At 45.8% G+C, this 17953-nt stretch overlaps 1 protein-coding gene across 1 annotated transcript in view; it reads right to left on the bottom strand.

Moving 5' to 3' along the window:
- CACNA1D (calcium voltage-gated channel subunit alpha1 D) overlaps positions 1-17953 on the bottom strand; it is a 292715-nt gene that overhangs the window by 126185 nt on the left and 148577 nt on the right. The window contains exon 4 of the mRNA XM_073787812.1: positions 4699-4838. Within this exon, the coding sequence (XP_073643913.1) occupies positions 4699-4838 (140 nt within the window). The remainder of the gene's footprint in view (positions 1-4698; positions 4839-17953) is intronic.

Here is a 17953-nt window from a genome sequence, read left to right as displayed (position 1 = left end):
AATCTTACTGGTATTTAGATTAGGATTCAATCTATACCTCAATTTGGGAAGAACTGATATTCCAACAATACTGAGTCTTCCAGTCCATGAACATGGTACATCATTCCATGTATTTAAGTCTTCTTTAATTTCTCTCAGCAGGTTTAGTCATTTTCAGTGTACCATTTATCCCTAAATAGTTCATGGTTTTTGATGCCATAGTAAATAATAATGTCATTAACATTTTATTTTCAAATTGTTCATGACTAATATATAGAAATTCACATGCTTTTTTATACTGACCTTTTATCCAGAAACATTGCTAAATTCATTCAAAACATATAATTTAATATGATTTTAATCTTCTTAAATTCACTAAGACTTGTTTTATGGCCCAGAATATGTCTTTCTTGCCGAATGTTCCATATGCATGAGAAAAGAATGTGTATTCTGCTCTTGTTGGGTACAGTGTTCTAAAAAAGTCAATTAAGTCAAATTGGTTGATGGTACTGTTAAAATCTCCCTATATCCTTAGTGATTTTCTGACTAGATGTTCTATCAACGCTCCTCAAGGAGGGGTATTAAAATGTACAACTGAAGATTTGTCTATTCCCCCTTTCAGTTCTATCAGGTTCTGCTTCGTATATTTTGAAGATCTGCTATTGTGTGTATGTGTGCATAGATACAGGCACACACACACACACGTGTGTCTGTGTATATATACACACTTAGGATTATTACATCTTCATGAAATGACACCTTTATCATCATAAAGTGTCTTTCTTTATCCTTGATAATATTCCCTTTTCTGAAGTCCACTTTGTTGGTTATTAATATAGCTTTCTTTTGATTAGTTTTGCATGATATATATTTTTCTGTCCTTTTACTTTCAAATTATTTATGTCTTTATAAATTATGTTTCTTACAGACACTATAGAGTTGAGTGTTGTTTTTATACACATATAAAATCGGATAACCTCTGGATTTTAAGTAAGGGTGGATTTTAAATAAGGGTGAGTTTAAATCTACCATCTTGCTATTTGTTTTCTATTTGCCCTGTCCATTGTTCCTGTCTTCCCTGCTTTTTTAAAAAATTGAGATTTTAAAAAATTCCATTTAATCTCCAATACAGACTTATTAACTATACCACTTTATTTCTCTAGTGTCTCCTCTAGATCAAGTGTCAGCAAAAGTTTTCTGTAGAGCACCAGATAGTAACTATTTTAGGAATCGCAGGCCATAGGGTCTCTGTCACAAGTAGTCAACTTTTCCATCCTAGCACCAAATAGCCATAAACATTAGTGAGTGTGCCTGTCTTCCAATAAAACTTAATCTGCTAAAGCAGACAATAAAATACTTTGTCAGCGTTGGGGGGCAGGGGAGGCAATAAACTCTTCTTGTTCTATGGGCTGAGGTTTGCTGGCCTGTGCTCTAGGGTTTACAACATACATCTTTAACTTCTCATGGTCTACCTTCAAATAACTCCACCAACTGCAAAGCACCTTCCTATAGTATATGGCTATTTCCTTGTTTCTGTCCTTTGTGCTACTGTTGTCATATATTTTACTTTTATAGATGTTATAAACCCCCCAATACACTGCTGTTATTTAAAAGATTTTAAAATGAGAAAAATGTTTTTATATTTACACATGCACTCATCCTTTCTGGCATTCTTCATTCCTTTTGTATAGATCCATGCTTCTATCTATTGTCATTTTCCTTCAGCGTGAAGAAATTCCTTTAACATTTGTTAAGGTGCAGGTCTCCTGATGAATTCTCAGCTGTGGATTGTCTGGAAATTTTCTTTCTTGCTTCAATTTTTAAAGATATCTTCATTGAATAAGAGTTCTATGTGGACATCGTCCCCTAGCACTTTAAAAATGTCAATTGTCTTCTGGTTTGCACAGTTGCTTGCATAGTTGCTTGGCTTTTTCTCTACTTTTAAGATGTTCTCTTTATCTTTGCTTTTGAGCAAATTATGATCATGATGTGCCTTGATGTAGTTTTCTTCATGTTTACTTTGCTCGGGCTTTGTTGAGCTTCTTGGATTTGTGAGTTTATATTTTTCATCACATTAAGAAATTTTGGACTATTTCTTCAAATATTTTTTTCTGTCTCCCTTCTATCTCCTATCTTCCGGGACTCCAAATATATGTATGTTAGATTACTTGATATTGCCCCACAGGTCACCAAGGTGGTATTCATTTATTTTCCATCATTATTCTCTGTATTACTCCTATATCTTCAAATTCCTTGATTATTTTCTTCTATTGAGTCTAATCTGCTGTTAGGCCAATCCAGGGAATTTTTCATTTCAGATATGTTTTCCAGCTCTCAAAGTTCCATTTGGTTCTTTTTTTTACATTGTCCCATCTTTTCTCACTGTAGTCATATATTCCTTTTAGGTCCATAAACATATTTATAACAGCAGTTTTAAAAGTCCTGTAAAGGAATTCTCCACTAATCCCACCATGTCTGTCATTTCTAGGCCTGTTTCTATTTCCTGCTGATTATGGGTCACAATTCTTCACATGTCTAGTAATATCTGACAGGACGCTGAACACTTTAATTATCTGGATTTTGTGGTCTTCCTTTAAAGAGTGTTGAATTTTGCTTTGGCAGGCACTTAAGTTACTTGCATGTCAGTTTGCTCCTTTTCAGGCTTCTTTTCAAATATTATTACTAAGGGTTCCAGATGGTTTTTAGTCTAGAACAAGAGTTGGCAAAATTGTTTTGTAAGGGGCCAGACAGTAAATATTTTAGGTTTTGTGGACCTAAACCACACAACTCAACTATGTGAACAAATGCTGTGACTGTGTTACAGTAAAACTTTACAAAAATTGGTAGCAGGCTGAATTTGGCCCACTGACCACAGTTTGCCAATCCCTGCTCTAGAGTTAGTTAGCCCGTACTACTAATGGCCCTTCTGGGGTCTCCACTGACAGTCCAGGGTGTTCAACGAGGTCTTTCCACTCTGGCTGGTCATAACTTGAACAATTCAAAGACCTATGTGAGTCCTAGTTATTAGTCAGCTATAGCCCCCCAGATTTTCTTTTTTCCCTAGTCGTAATCTTTGCCTGGCCTTATGGACTATCATCCCATGTAGGGTAGCTTAGTCTTTAGCCAAAACTCAAGACGACCCCAAGGCATACTTACAGACCTCCTTCTCTCAATATCTCCCTCGCCGCTCCCACATCATGCCTCTCAAATTTCAGCCACCTCAGCCTCCCTGAACTCGTCTCTGTCTCTTCAACTCAATGAGACTACCGCACTCTTCTTGGTTCCCTGTCTTTGTGCTGTATGATAATCCGAAAAATGCCTCCAGACAGAAAGATGATTTTAGGGTAGAGACAAAAGAAACGGCGCTAAGCAGCTCCATACGCTAGCTGAACAGGAAGTCCAGGGTCAGGAGAGTCACAGCAAGATTATTCCAGAACCAAGAGACCTGCAAGGCTCCTGCTTGCCACTCCTTGTTAAAGTTCATCAAATACAGGAAGGTATGATACGTATCTTCATTTTAGTTCATGCTGCACTACCTCTGCCACAATACCTTAGAGTCCAATGTACTAGGGTGGTTTTTGCAAAAGTTAACATTTTTCTCCATAAGTCTAATCATCCTGTTGGGCTACCACTCTGGATCCCACTTTAACTTCCTGGGTTTGAAAGAACAGGCTCAAAATTTATCTCACTCTCCCAATATCCAGCAGTATTAGTCGCCCATGAAAAGCTAAAGGATTCATGATAAAGAATAATCCAAAAGAAAAATCACCTTGCTCAACTGCAGAAGGCATTTGAATGAAGTCATGGAGATAAAAACAGAAAGGCCATTTAACATTCTCTCTATATAGGAGAAAATATAATTTTAGGAGCAACCCATTTTACAGCTAGGCAACTAAGACTCAGCACAGGAATAGATCTTATTTTCCTATGTGGGTATTTGGTCCAAAGACCCAGCATTCCTCTGACACTGATTCATTTTCTCTTGCTGGAAACATTTCCAGGTGTTGAAGGACCAGAATAACACAGGCCACTGTTTTTCTTTTTTTTTTTTTTTTTCCCCACTGTTTTTTATTTTAACATTCTCCTTTAACTGAAACTGTTGGTGTCTTCTTCCTGTGACAGGATTTGGGGAGAAGGCTTGATTCTTTGCATTTTCTGGTTAATTTCATTTCATGTTGGATATCTGATATTTTTCAAACACTTGTTTTGTTATGTGAAATGGGATAGTAGCGTGCCACGTCTTTTCTCCCAACTCAGCAGAAAAAATTAATAGCTTTCCTCAAGGGATGTTAAATAGCAGAGTACCTCACTGCTCTGAAGGATTTATTACTTTTTTACTGTTTTATTTTGGTTTTTTAACTTAATGGGGTGTTAAGCATAAGAGCTGTACACGTTGGACTCAAAGCACCAGCAGGGCTGGCCTATTTGTGGAGGCCCAAGGCCCTGTAAGATGAACCCTGTCACATCACAAGCTGAGCTTAAACTTCCTTCCTTAACACGTTACTGAAAGAGGGAGTAACAACAAGAGAATTTCAAATTGGTTTCTGCCCAGAGACCGACAGCAGCATCATCAGGCTTCAAAGAACTCCTGACACGTTCTGGCAGCAATCACTGGCACGAAGGACCAACCCTGTTCCTTTAAAATACTGTTTTCTGTTACTCCCCACCTCCCATTTCCCCCCCCCCAAAAAAAAAATTCCTCAAATAAAAGGGACTTACCCTACTATTACTATAACAAAATCCAGTAAATTCCATCCATTTCTAACATAAGCATTAGGATGTAGCAATAATCCATACGCTATAATCTTCAAAAATGTTTCGACTGTAAAAATAATCAGGAAGGCATATTCTACTTTTTCCTGTGAAGAGAAACAAAGAAATTTAAAAAAGCGGGGGGAGGGGGAAGAAGAAAAGAAACAGGGATTAGATCAGTATCTCAGAGATATAAACATTCTTCTCCAAGCAAAGTTTTATTATGAGAAATGGAACAATTAACACTGCACCTGGAGCAAGAAGGCATTTTAATTCTAACACTGAATTTCTCATAAGCAACTAAGCGTAAAACACTTTTCATCAGTGGCTATATTACTGCACTTTGCAACCTGCCTTGATGTGTGTGCAGTGACTCTGCCTAGGATATAACAGCACGTTTGTTATTTGCACACATTTGCAAAATACAGCGTGTTTTCCTCCCAAGATTGCCAAATCAGGCCCAGAAAAGCACAAGGATGCAACAAAGATTCCCACAGGGCTTTGAACAGAATATCCTTTGGAAGAAAGCAAATTGCGTCTGCTTTGACCCTCTCTTCCTCTCGGGTTTCCATCTGACTTCTAAGTCAGGATCATCTTTGTCACTGAGCAGCAAGGTGACCTCGGCAAGTCCCTCCAATCCCTTGGACCTAAGTTTCCTCACCTGCACAGTAAGGGGAGGGGATTCAGGACAGCAAGCCCACAGCCTCCTTGCTGGCGTGCTGCCTCTCCCGGCTGACACTACTGATGGGTCACCACGCACGTTCCCAGGGAGCCTGGACTCAGCCCCTGAATCCTCCTCTTCTTCCAGACTCAGCAGCCACTCCCATCTGACTGCCACAGACCTCCGAGATGCCACCCTCAGGCTAGAGGGCTCTTAGGACCTTTCCAGTTCCAACTCATGCGATTCCATGAGCTGGAGAAAATGCATCCATCAGCAGGTCTAAAAATGTTGGCTCTTTCCTCTTTTACAAAGGTTTTCTTTATACAGCTTTGGTTTCAATAGAAATATAGACCACTGAGATGTGTGCGATTAATTTTACAAGAGGCATTTGCTGGCAAAAAGCTATTGAAATAATAACTAAATGAAAACTCGTAAGTAATTAAAACTGTCCCATACAGCCCATAAAGTCCCCTGCTGATATTAATTCCCCTCTGTGAGACCTGAGGAAAGTTACCAATGCCTCAGGAAAATGGAAGTCACAGAATTCATTTATTAAGATACTTGGCGCAAGGGGGTGAATAAATTTGGCTCAGGAAATGCCTAGTGAGCACCTCTTTTGCGCAATGGGCCCCACACAGGAGCCAAGGTAAGAAAAATGGCTCCACTGTGGTCCTATCTTCGAAAGGTTTAGTCTGGTGCAAGAGGTGGGGGTTCAATTGTGGTACACAGAGGACATCCCAGGAGAGGGAACTGACAAAGAGCAGCTCTGCACCTTCATAAGCAGTTCTGCCCTCTGATAAGGCCAAAGGGTGAGACAACTTCTCCCCTGCAAGGACTTGCTTTGTTCCATGTGAGCACTTTTTTGCCTAAGCCACCCTGGGGTCTAGCCGTCCGCCGCCAGCGTGCCACCCCTCCAACGCAGACGAGCCCCAGTCCCGAGTGGGACTTCACCAAGTCTTACCACTGCATCCTTCCTCTTTACCAGCAGGGAAACCATCTAACCCTGGCGGTACCCCAGGCTTTACCCCCATTATCGACTCCCCACTGGTCACACTGAAAAGCCAGTTCATCGGTTCTCCCCCCCCCAACTTCCCTGTATTCCTAACGTGCCCCCAGAGCACCCCTTGATCCTCAGAACACCATCCTAGCGGTCTAATAAATTCCTCTGTGGTGTCACTTAGCCAGAGTCAATGTGTTTTCAATTTTAAAAGCCTAGCTCATCCCCAACCTCCACACTCACGCTTCGTCCAGATCTGCCATCAGGTCCTGCTCTCAGCCTGGCTCATCTCATCCCATGCACCCCGCACCCCTCAGCAGGCTGCGAGGCCTTCTCGGACCACGACCTACTCCCTCCGCACAGCCAGCCACATCCTCCAGGCTGGGGTGAGCCGCTGAAACCTCCCAGAGGAGCAGTGTGCGTGCCCCCTCATGCCACACGCAGACCTCCAAGGACTCCTCTGTTTACTCTCTACACTCCTTGTGAGCCTCGTGAGAGCAAGGGCTCGTCTTCCCGTTCACTGCCACATCCCTGGGTGGTGGGTTCCCAAGAGAGGTGCACTCAGGCCACCGTGGATATTCTGAGGAATAGAGACTGACTTTGCTACTAGCTACAGAGGAGAGATCCAGGAAAGCTTCAATGAGGCAGTGACGCTAACTTGGAGAGCTAAAAGGAAAAGCCACTCTGTGGCTTTAACAAGAAGCAAAAAATCCCTGAATAAACCAATCTGCTGTACTCAAATTAGACCCTGACCACCAAAGGTAGATCGTCAACATGTTTTTGCGAGTTAGAGTTGTAAGGGAACAAGGTAAGCTGGAAACAGCACGTGGATTTTACAATTCCTCTTCCCGTTTTATCCTTTCTGCTTTATTTACTGGGCCAGACGGGGAAAAAAAGGCTTTTGCTGCCATCAATATTCATAGCAGTTATATCCCTATATCAACACAGCGCTATAGTGCAGAGCAGACAAACAAGACAGGGAATAGAGAGTACACCTACCAAACACAGCTTGTTTTTCCTCTTTAGCGTTTACTTACAAGTAATTTTGCCACAATAATACAAGGGCCATTCGTGCAACTGAATTGTTTAGGGTTCTTTTATCCCCCTCTCTCATCCTCCTCTCTCTCCTTTTTGAAGACTTTGGTTTCTCTTTCCAAAATCCTCAGTGCATTACTTGATGGAATTGACTATAAGAAATATAACCTTGCTGTAACATGATTCTTTCTTACAGAGACTCTACCATGGTGCCAGGTGAACAACCACAGCCTGGAGAGCACGACAGACCAGTCTGCCCAGAAGCCAGTGTCATCCTGGTCCCCAGTCCTGCCATTTAAAAGGACTCCAGGGCTTCCCTGGTGGCGCAGTGGCTGAGAGTCTGCCTGCCAATGCAGGGGACATGGGTTCGTGCCCCGGTCTGGGGGGATCCCACATGCCGCGGAGCGGCTGGGCCCGTGAGCCATGGCCGCTGAGCCTGCGCTTCTGGAGCCTGTGCTCCGCAACGGGAGAGGCCCCAACAGTGAGAGGCCCGCGTATCGCAAAAAAAAAAAAAAAAAAAAAAAAAAGGACTCCAGTAAAACAAATACACCTCCACATTTAAGCAAATATAGTGTTAAAAAAAAAATCTTGCAAAACAACAATCATGGGAAGGGGAGGTAATTACTTCACAAGAGGACTGTTCATTTGAGAAAAGAATGTTGGGTTAGTGATCTGAAAGGAAGCCGCCAAAAAGTCGGGTTCCTTGCAGGGTGGGGTGGGAACGTGCAACTGGCTGAAGGACCGTGAGACGTCGCACAGAAAAGATATGGAGTCAGCAGCTGGGATGGAAGAAACCACAGAAAGGATGAAGGAATGGGATGGCTGAAAAGAGGCGAGCAAGGGCCCTCAAGAACTGAACATGAAATGAGGTGGCCCCTGGGCAGGGACTGCTCCTTAAAAGCCCTAGCCCAGGCTAAACAAAACGAGTACATGATTCCTGCACCCCAGTCTCCCTGCATTTGCCAGGCACACTCAACCAGCCACCAGCAGGGATCCGCCTCACTAGCAAGGGATCCTGGGTGGGCAGGGCCAGCAAACCATCTTTTAAGAAAGCACCAATTCTTCACCAGAGACCACCCTGTTATGTGGATGCAAAGTCCCCCACGAGACTCAAGTCACTAGAGAAATAAAGGCTTAACATCAAATTCTGCAGCTTGATTTATCTGCTTTAAACAGTGAAGTTTCACCAAACAGGAGAGGCTCTAAACCAACAGTCTCTAAACCAGTTAACCCCTCACAGAGCCTTGAGAAACAGAAACTGTCAACCGGCAGGGAATAGGAGATGCCAGGATCTTTGACTGTACTTGGTTGGCAGCTGTCCTATTTTTAAGCATTGCTTTACTAGTGCTGTGGTACTAACATCCATCCATCCACCATCAATCTACCCATCCGTTCATCCATTCATCCTCCCATCCATCATCTACCCATCTATCCCTGAGCACCTGGGTCCTCCTCAGAAAGCCTGACCCCTACCCTCACAGAGCTCCCGGCCTGTGTCAAAAGATCAACAAAGGCTTGATGAGCCATGTAAGTGTCACCTCTCTGCTTTGCTCATCCACCCACAGGGCCCAAGTCTTTGCAGTGGTCTCCTGGCGTACACCCTGGCAGAAGGTACAGAGTCTCCCCTCCACACACATATCCCTTCTGTGTCCTGCAGTCCCGGGGTCCCCATTGGCAGAGATCATCTCTTACTGTCTTTGTAACCCCAGCATCCAGCACCATACACGGCACACATAAAGTACGCACAGGTGCTAATAGGAGGTAGAGAAGAAAAAAAGAGAAGGAATTAAGCAACAAAGCCAGACTGAAAGGGGACTATAAAAACATGAGAACTTGGGATTCTAGCAATACATACCAAAAAGCAAAACAAGCAAGGTAGGAATCTTTCTAAGTTACCAAAAACCCTTCCTATAACACACCTGGAATCAACAGTCAGAGTGTAGAGACAATAAATAGCTGATCCCAACATCTCACAGGCCCTCTCTCTCAACCCCAGCCTAAGCCCCTGGTGAACGCCCTCACCTTCCACCCTTCTGTACCTTCTGGCTTGCTTGCTTCTCTCCTGCAGGAGTGTCCACTCCAAATCATGGGCCGAGTTGCTCCCTCCCACTGTGTTCCCAAGTCCATGCTTTCCCTTCTCCATGCCTCTGCCCACGCTGCTTCACCCATCTGGTGTGCCTACCCCCGTGTGTGTCCACTCCCCTCTTTGGTGAGCACACAACCCTGACACGGCAGTAGCACAAGCCCAGCACAGGGCTGTGGAGAGAACGCAGGGCTTGGAGCTATATCTGTGTTCTGCTGGCCCCAGCTCAGCCCCTGACTGACTCGGGTCCACATCCGGTTCCCTCGCTGTAGAATGCCTCCCCCCACCCCAACCCCCACCAATTCCCGCCTTTTCATCAGGCTAAGTTCTACTTGTCCTTTGAGGCTCAGCTTAAATGACACTTTCTCAGCAAAAGCTTTGCTGACCTCCCAGACAAAATTTGGGCCCACTGTCAAAGCTCACCATATTTCTGCATAGCCCTATTCACAATGGAAAATTTTAATTAAAAAAAAAACTACCTCTTTGATACTTGTCTCTCCCAATAAATGATAATTTCTTATAAAATCAGAGACCATTTCTATTTCATATGTCACTGTATTCCCAAGTCTGTCACAAAAATAGACACTGAGTATTTATAAATGAAGAAATAAATGAGCAAAAGGAGAAGTTTTGACCAAACATTATTCAATAGCCCTTCCTGCTAAGACATTCCATAATTGTTTTAGTCAGCTCAGGCTGCCATAACAAAATACCATAGACTGGGCGGCTGAAACAAACAGAGGCTTATTTCTCACAGTCTGGAGGCTGGGAAGATCAAGGTGCCAGTTGATCTGATGTCTGGTGAGAGCCTTTTCCCTGGCTTGCAGATGGCTGACTTCTCATGATGTCCTCATCTGGCCTTTCCTTGGTGGAAATATACACACGGAGAGAGAGATCTCTTCCTCTTCTTCTCAGGGCACTAATCCCAACATGAGGGCCCCACCCTCAAGACCTAATCTAACCCAAATCACTTCCCAAAGGCCCCACCTCCATACAACATCCCACTGGGGCTGAGCTTTGAACACATGAACACGGGCGGGGGGGGGGGGGGCGGGACACAGACATCCCACCCATAAGAATACTGCAGGCCCTGTCCCAGGAAAACGCCCATGGCTAAACACCTGGGAAGAGCCTCACAGCTCCTGCTCTGCACCCACAGCCTCCCCACCTCTAGTCAGAGGGAGGAGTACCCACAAGGGCAAATCAGTCAAGGGTGATGAGAGGTCCAGGGCTGCAGGAGCACAGGTGTGAGGGGAGGGGGAGGATGAAGGGACTGAGGGACACCATGGACTTGGGGGTGGGAGTGAGAGGAGGTAAGGTTCTAAGGCTGAGTCTCTGTTTCTCACCTGTAAAACAAGAAGCCTGAGTGGATGATGTCTTCCAGTGTGAAATTACAATTCTCTATGACCTGATGAGCAATGTCCAGACTCAGGCTTCAGAGGGAAGCCGTGTGAGGGACCAGGGACCCCAGGGAGGACAGCCAACCAGGAGCAGCAAGACCCAAGAGCAGCCATTGCCTTGTCAGGTGACCAGGTCACCCGAGGTTGCCCGAGAGACCCTCCCACCTGCTGCCTCACACATTCCAGGAGGTGCCCTCGGGAGCTGTGGCCACTCTTACAGGGTTCTGATGTGTGATTCAACCTCCAGTAAACTCTACCGGGGATCACGGGACGGGGAGCAGCAGGCGGCCTCAGCTCAGAGTGCTGGGATGTAAACAGAGGTAATGCTTTCCTCTGCAGGTATTAATGAAGAACGTACTTAGAGGGCCGCCAATGGGTAGCTGATGCCACGTTCACATGAAGAGACTGGCTGGAATAGGCAGCATGCCTTCCTTCTTCTTCACCTTTGGTTTCTAAGTTCAAATTGTAGAGCACATGCGAGTGAGCCCATTTCTTGTGGCACTCGGCTAAGCTATTTGCCCCTTCTGCTTCTCAGTTTCCTCATCCATAAAACCAGGATACTCACCCTTGCCCACTCAGGTGACGGTGAAAATCAGATTCAGTGAAGTGGGAAAGAGCCCTGTGAACCATCAGAAACTCACCATCAAAGGCCACCGGGACAGGAAGGGGCAAGGCCACACTCCCGGGCTCTGGAAGCGGAGTCCCAGTAGGAGGACCAGGAGATGGGACAGAAACCTCATAGGACCGTCATCAGCCCAGTGATCCCATGACCACCCAGGCCAAGCAGGGCCACTGCCCCGGATGCCGTCCAGAATGTACCCGAGATGACAAATGAAGGTGGCCAGCAGGTGGCCTGGCTGACCGCTCCATGGAGACCAACTTCAAAGCCATCTGGTCCATGGGAAGAGGGCAGAGGAAGCTGACAGGGCACTCTCGCTGGATGTGGCCTCACTCTTCGGCAGCACAGAGGCAGCTGCTTCTTGGCTGCAGGGGTAAAGCAAGCAGCTGGCAGGGGGTGGCTCACTATGGTTCTTGCCAGCCAGCAAAACTCGCAGGGTAACAGCACCCTGACTTTCCTCTGAGAATTGCTCCTTTCCTACTTTCAGTCCAGGGGCCACAGGGGTCGGCATGTGACCCAGGTTACTGGTTCAGGGATAGGCATGTGTCCCAATGCCCACCAACCAGGTCCAGTTAAAGCTAGTCCTGGGTTTCACTCAGCCACTAGGACAGAAGTTCTGTCATTGGCTTGACTGAGCTCTCAGAGGCTATAAGCCTCTGTTACCAGGGGGACATAAAGACGAAAAGGCAACACCTAGGGAAGCCAAGCCAAAAGATGAGGAGAGAGCCGAACAGAAAGAGAAGCGCAGACAGAGGAAATCACCTAGCTCTGATGCTCCTGTATGAGCCCCTGGATGAAGCCGAACCTGAAGGCAAAATTCTCCCCCCACTTTTGGGCTTTTCAGTTACAAAAGCCAATAAACTGAGCCAGTTGAGGTTCGGTTTTTGGTCAACTGCAAACAAAAGTCCTAACTAGATACTGGGGGCCTACAGGATCACTCTGCTTCTCTGAAAGTTAAAGCACCTAAGAGGATCTTCAGCAGCTCCTCACTTCTCCAGAGATTCAACTCCTTGGATGATGCCTTTTGACCCACAGGCTCAGCGATGGTTCTCTGTGCACAGGACCCATAGGCCCTGCAAGTCACTGGCTCTGGGAATTCATCTAGGCTCAGCTTTCCAGATTTCCTCCTTCCATCTCATCCATTCTCTGTTGCTGTCTTCAATTCCAACTGGTTTCTGGGACTCTACACACTCCTGAAAACCTGATGCCTCAGACTTGGCCTGCTTCCCATCCCACTCATCCTGGGACCCCTTGGTAGTGGGTACATTCTATGGTTGGCAGCCATACACCTCCTCACCCAGCTTCACCACGAAGGCACTGCCCACCTCCACCCCACCTTGCTTGGACTTCAGGCACCCTATTTCAATTTAATTCAACCATATTCACTGGGTATCTGTTCCACACCAGGTGCGGTCCTGAGCACTGGGGATAAAAGATGGCTAAGACAGTGTCCACGTCCTGGTGGAGGACAGCCGATGTAGACACAAACATTTCTAGACAGAGCAGACAACGATCAAAGCTAAAGCTGAGGACGGGGCATCTCCTGCGGGGAGATGTGGGATGGCGCAACTAATTGTGTGTGGAGCGTTTGGGAAAGCTTCTTGAAAAGCAGAGGACAGCATCACATCTCAATTCCTCCATCTTGCATCCCCAAGGACCTCTACACAATCTGTCTATGCTCTACGTACCAACAAACAGCTGATATGTTACCCCACCGGGCGCAGGGCCTCTGTTCCACCCAGCTCCCTTTCCTCCTCCACGACCCCCTCTGCTCCCGTCTGTCAGCGCCCATAACACCCTGCATATACGTCACACTCACTGGACCCTCTGGTCTCTGTCACTGCTCTTCTCCGTCACTGAAAGCATTTTTTTTCTATTGATCTAAATCCTGCTCCACCCTTTCAGAGAAGACTGGGGCGTTTCATTTCCCCTGAGTGCTCTTCTGCCCGCCCCCCTTTCAAAAGCACGATGCACTTATCGGGGAAGGCAAATGACCGCTGTGTGCCTACCGCCTCTGCTCCCCAGGCACCCCTGCAGCAGACACCCCTTGCCGGTCTCCAGCCGGCACTCCTCCGACTGCACCCTAAAGCAGCTTCACACGGTGCCCAATCAGGCATCACCCCCAGACTGGAGTGGGCATGTGAGTCAGAACTATTTGCCACCCCAGAGTTAAAAGTTGCACCACCTGCAGTTAATCATGAAAGTAAATCATAACAAGTGCTTGAGCACCATTGTAAAGCAATTATACTCCAATAAAGATGTAAAAAACAAAAAAGAGAGATACGTACCACAATGTTCATTGCAGCTCTATTTACAACAGCCAGGACATGGAAGTAACCTAAGTGTCCATCGACAGATGAATGGATAAAGAAGGTGTGGCACATATATACAATGGAATATTACTCAGCCATAAAAAGAAATGAAACTGTGTTATTTGTAGTGAGGTGGATGGACCTAGAGATTGTCATACAGGGTGAAGTAAGTCAGAAAGAGCAAAACAAATACCGTATTCTAACACATATATACGGAATCTTAAAAAAAAAAAAAGTTCTGATGAACCTAGGGGCAGGACAGGAATAAAGACACAGATGTAGAGCATGGACTTGAGGACACAGGGAGGGGGAAGGGTAAGCTCGGACGAAGTAAGAGAGTCGCATAGACTTCTATACACTACCAAATGTAAAATAGCTAGCTAGTGGGAAGCAGCCGCATAGCACAGGGAGATCAGCTTGGTGCTTTGTGACCACCTAGAGGGGTGGGATAGAGAGGGTGGGAGGGAGATGAGAGAGGGAGGGGATATGGGGATATATGTATACATATAGCTGATTCACTTTGTTATACAGCAGAAACTAACAGAACATTGTAAAGCAATTATACTCCAATAAAGGTGTTTAAAGAAAAAATGCTTGAGCACCAACTATGTATGAGGCCATGAAAGAAAGCAGAGAGAGGCAAGGCACTGCCCTGCTTTCCCGAGCTCTTGGTCTAAGCTGGGCAGGTGAACCTATGAGGTGTCGTCTTGTATTATTTGTAGATTGTCACTACCTTGAGGGCAAGATCCATTGCATCTACCTCTGCAGACCCTCTCACCGAACAGAGCAGAGAAATGAGCACTTAGCCTCAGTAAATGCCAAGATGGCATCATCCACAAAAAAAAAAAAGGAGAAAAAAAGCAGAGCCCGATGCTGCATGTCTGAGCACCTGGGCGGAGACCTTGTCTCACTGTCAGGGAGCCCCACCAGCAGTTCTGACACCCAGGCCCAGATCCATTCGCCTCTCCTAGGTGGAAGTACAGAGCTAGTCTTTCTTTCTTAACCGTGCCAGGCCTTTACATCCCCTTCTGACAGCTCAGGTCAAGGTAAACGGCAGTGAGATTATGTGCCCTGCGTGGGGCTGATCAAAGTAGCTTGCTGCCTCCCTGAGATCTGATGGGCCCAGGTCATGTGAAAACTGCCAAGCCCCATCATTCTATAAAAGAAGTCTTTTCTTAGTATTGCTTCATTTGCCTGACACGAACCAAATGCTCCCACATGTCCACTTCCTCGGCTGAAAAGAAACGGGCAAACATTTCAAAATGGCAGGAACTGAGTACGTTTAAAACCAAACATCTTCATTTTGACAAGAAAGCAGTCATTCCTTTTCTCCATTAACAGAGGCTTTCACATCTGTCTATGGTTAAATTTCCTGACATCTGAATTCTAAGTGTAATCTCATTTCACGCCCCGACGCTCACTTGTACTCCTATAAACACACCATGTGCACACCTGCACACAGTATCTAAGAAAAGAAACATGTTCCTTTCTCTCATCTCAACTGATTCTCCAAACTACGGAGTAAGACAGGCAAAGACGGGATTACTATTTCCATTCATGTATGAGGGTCACAGTCAACAGGAACAACAGAGAGCAGTAACCGTGCCCTCTGGTTTGAAGAGACCTTACTGCACCCACCTGGTGGGGAAGCATACTTCCTTGCCAGTCCCATGGCCGCCAAGTCTCACCTGGGCTTTTATGGAGCTCCACCAGGACCTCAGCCTCGGGTCATCCAGGCAACTTGGACGGAGCCGCCTGAGGACGCACCTTGGGGGCGGAGCTGCCGACTGTCATAGTGTTGGTGCCTGGTGGGCAGTGCTGCCCCATTTAAGTCACCTGTTCAGATGCACTCTGACCTTGTCCAGATGACAAGGAGCCTGGGGTCAGCTTCCAGATCTGCCCCTTACTGGCTTTGTGGACTCAAGCAAGTGACCTGACCCCTCCTTGCTGCTGTTTCTTCATAAAGTGAGAATACGAAGGGCAGAAGTGGGCCAGGTTTGCTGTTGAATGTGAATGAGGCAACACACGTAAAACCCGTGAGCCAGGGTCCATGTGGCGCACACACCCATGGACGCTGGCTCACTTTACTGGTGCGTCCATGTTACACGCTTCCCTGGCCTGGCCACGCCCCAGGAACAGCACAGGGCCTGGCACAGAGCACCTGCTAACTACTCGCTACATGGGCACTGGGTCCAGGGCCCAGCTCGCTGCCCACCCTGCAGGCCTGCACACCCCCAGGGCAGGCATCTCCCCCCCCGCAGAGGGGGCCGGACCGGGGTCAGCACCTGCTCCTCTCTGAGGGAGTCAGACGCCCATCTAGCCCAGCTCCTACACTGCCTGGACTGTCCAGCAAAGTCTGCCTAGGGCCCATCATAGAACAGGACACTCAGGAGGTGAAACAGGGCCCAGATCCCAGGCCACGTGTCAACCGTGACCGCAAAGGTGGGTTGGGGGAGCAGACACCATTCAGCTCACCAGGTGTGTCTCTCCACCATAAAAACCAGTCTTTGGGATGAACAACCCTCATTCACAGTCAGCTTTTCTCCAGTAAATGTAACGAGACCATAGGAACACAGATCATTTCTTTCTGAATAAATTCATAAAGTCATGAATCAGTGTTTAAAAATACATAAAGTGTGGAGTCTATAACTGAGATAAAATACGTGATACATTTATTCAGAAGATTAATTACTCCATGCCTATAATTCATCATTGTTTTAGTATTAGAAAGTAAAATGAAGTTAATTTAAAAGACATTGGGTGGGTTAAAAACCAGGCACCACCTAATTGTGGTCCTAAAGTAGAAATCAATACCCAAGGCCATGACTAAGCAGAACTGAGTGTCTGCAGACCCACTCCAAGCTGGGGAGCATCCCTCGCATTGACCTGGCCTTGCCAGTCAAACCTCTCCCTCTTCTGTCACTTACCAGCTGCCAGAAGCCGGGGCTGGGGTGGCCAGCAAGGGGGTGCAGCAGGGGTGTCTGCCACCATCCCCCAAGCTCAGACCCGCACAGGCTTTCTACAAGTAATTCCATTCTCAGAAAAACTGGTGGCTCTGGAAGCAGTCACTAGAGGGGATTCTGTTTGGTCAACTGGCTAGGGTTAGTTCCTAACCTCTACTGTTCTTTTTAAGGTAACTTTTTATTTAGTATCTGCCTCGCTCCGGAAAAGAACTCTAGGCAGCAAGAATATAAAAATTTGAAGTAAATGAGTAAGAGAATGCTAGACGGCTGTTTAAAAGAAAGTGGGAGATCTACATGTAAGGGCAGGGAAGGATGTCTGTGATACATTACTACAGGAATAATGCGAATAACAGGATCCCTTTGATGTCTGAGGAAGTCTCTTACTAAGCCAGTCTGCAGCACAGACACCTGAAAATGAAAAGGCTTGCCTCTGAAAGCAAGATCACGGGGGACTTTCTGTCTCTACTTTTAGGTATGTCTGATTTGTGGTTTTCTCACTGAGCATCTTTAAAATCAGCTGGAAGTCTAAATATTTGGGACAAATCATAAGATGAGAAATTAAAATTAACAAGGAAAAGAAGATAAAATGAAACAGGAATAAGATCATGACAAAGATGTGCACTATGAACACATTTTTATTAATGTGTCTCTGAGATTTCTAACAGCTAACGTGGAAGGAAAGCAGACCAGTGACACAAGTCACCTTATCTTTTGAATGAAATTGTTTCTCAGAACAAAAATATTTCTCCAGAGGATTTGCTTAAAGGAATCCGCTGACAATATGAATTGAGCACTAATTATAGGAATTCGATTAATTTTTGCCTGTCTTCATGGAATGTACACCGTAATGGAGAAGACGTTTAACGTGGAATGAATATGAAGTTCATTTGGTGGTGTACATCCAGAAATTTTTGAAAAATGAAATAAAATAGAACGGAAACTATCGGAATGCATGGCAAATATGAGAATTTAGTGAGAGTAAGTATATTTTCATCAAAGTCATGTTTTCAGATGATTTATACATAGATGTTTGGGAGCTACAACGTAAAATGTATACACTACCTTGGCCAGCCTCTCAAAAAAAAATGTTGACAAACAGAGCTCTGGAAGCCAATAATCTGGACCGACCACTGGACACCAGTGGGGACTAAT

The sequence above is a fragment of the Tursiops truncatus genome, chromosome 10, assembly GCF_011762595.2.
Source record: "Tursiops truncatus isolate mTurTru1 chromosome 10, mTurTru1.mat.Y, whole genome shotgun sequence".
NCBI lineage: Eukaryota > Metazoa > Chordata > Mammalia > Artiodactyla > Delphinidae > Tursiops > Tursiops truncatus.
The sequence above is the reverse complement of the archived record's forward strand: the minus strand, read 5'-3'. Positions and strand labels throughout refer to the sequence as shown.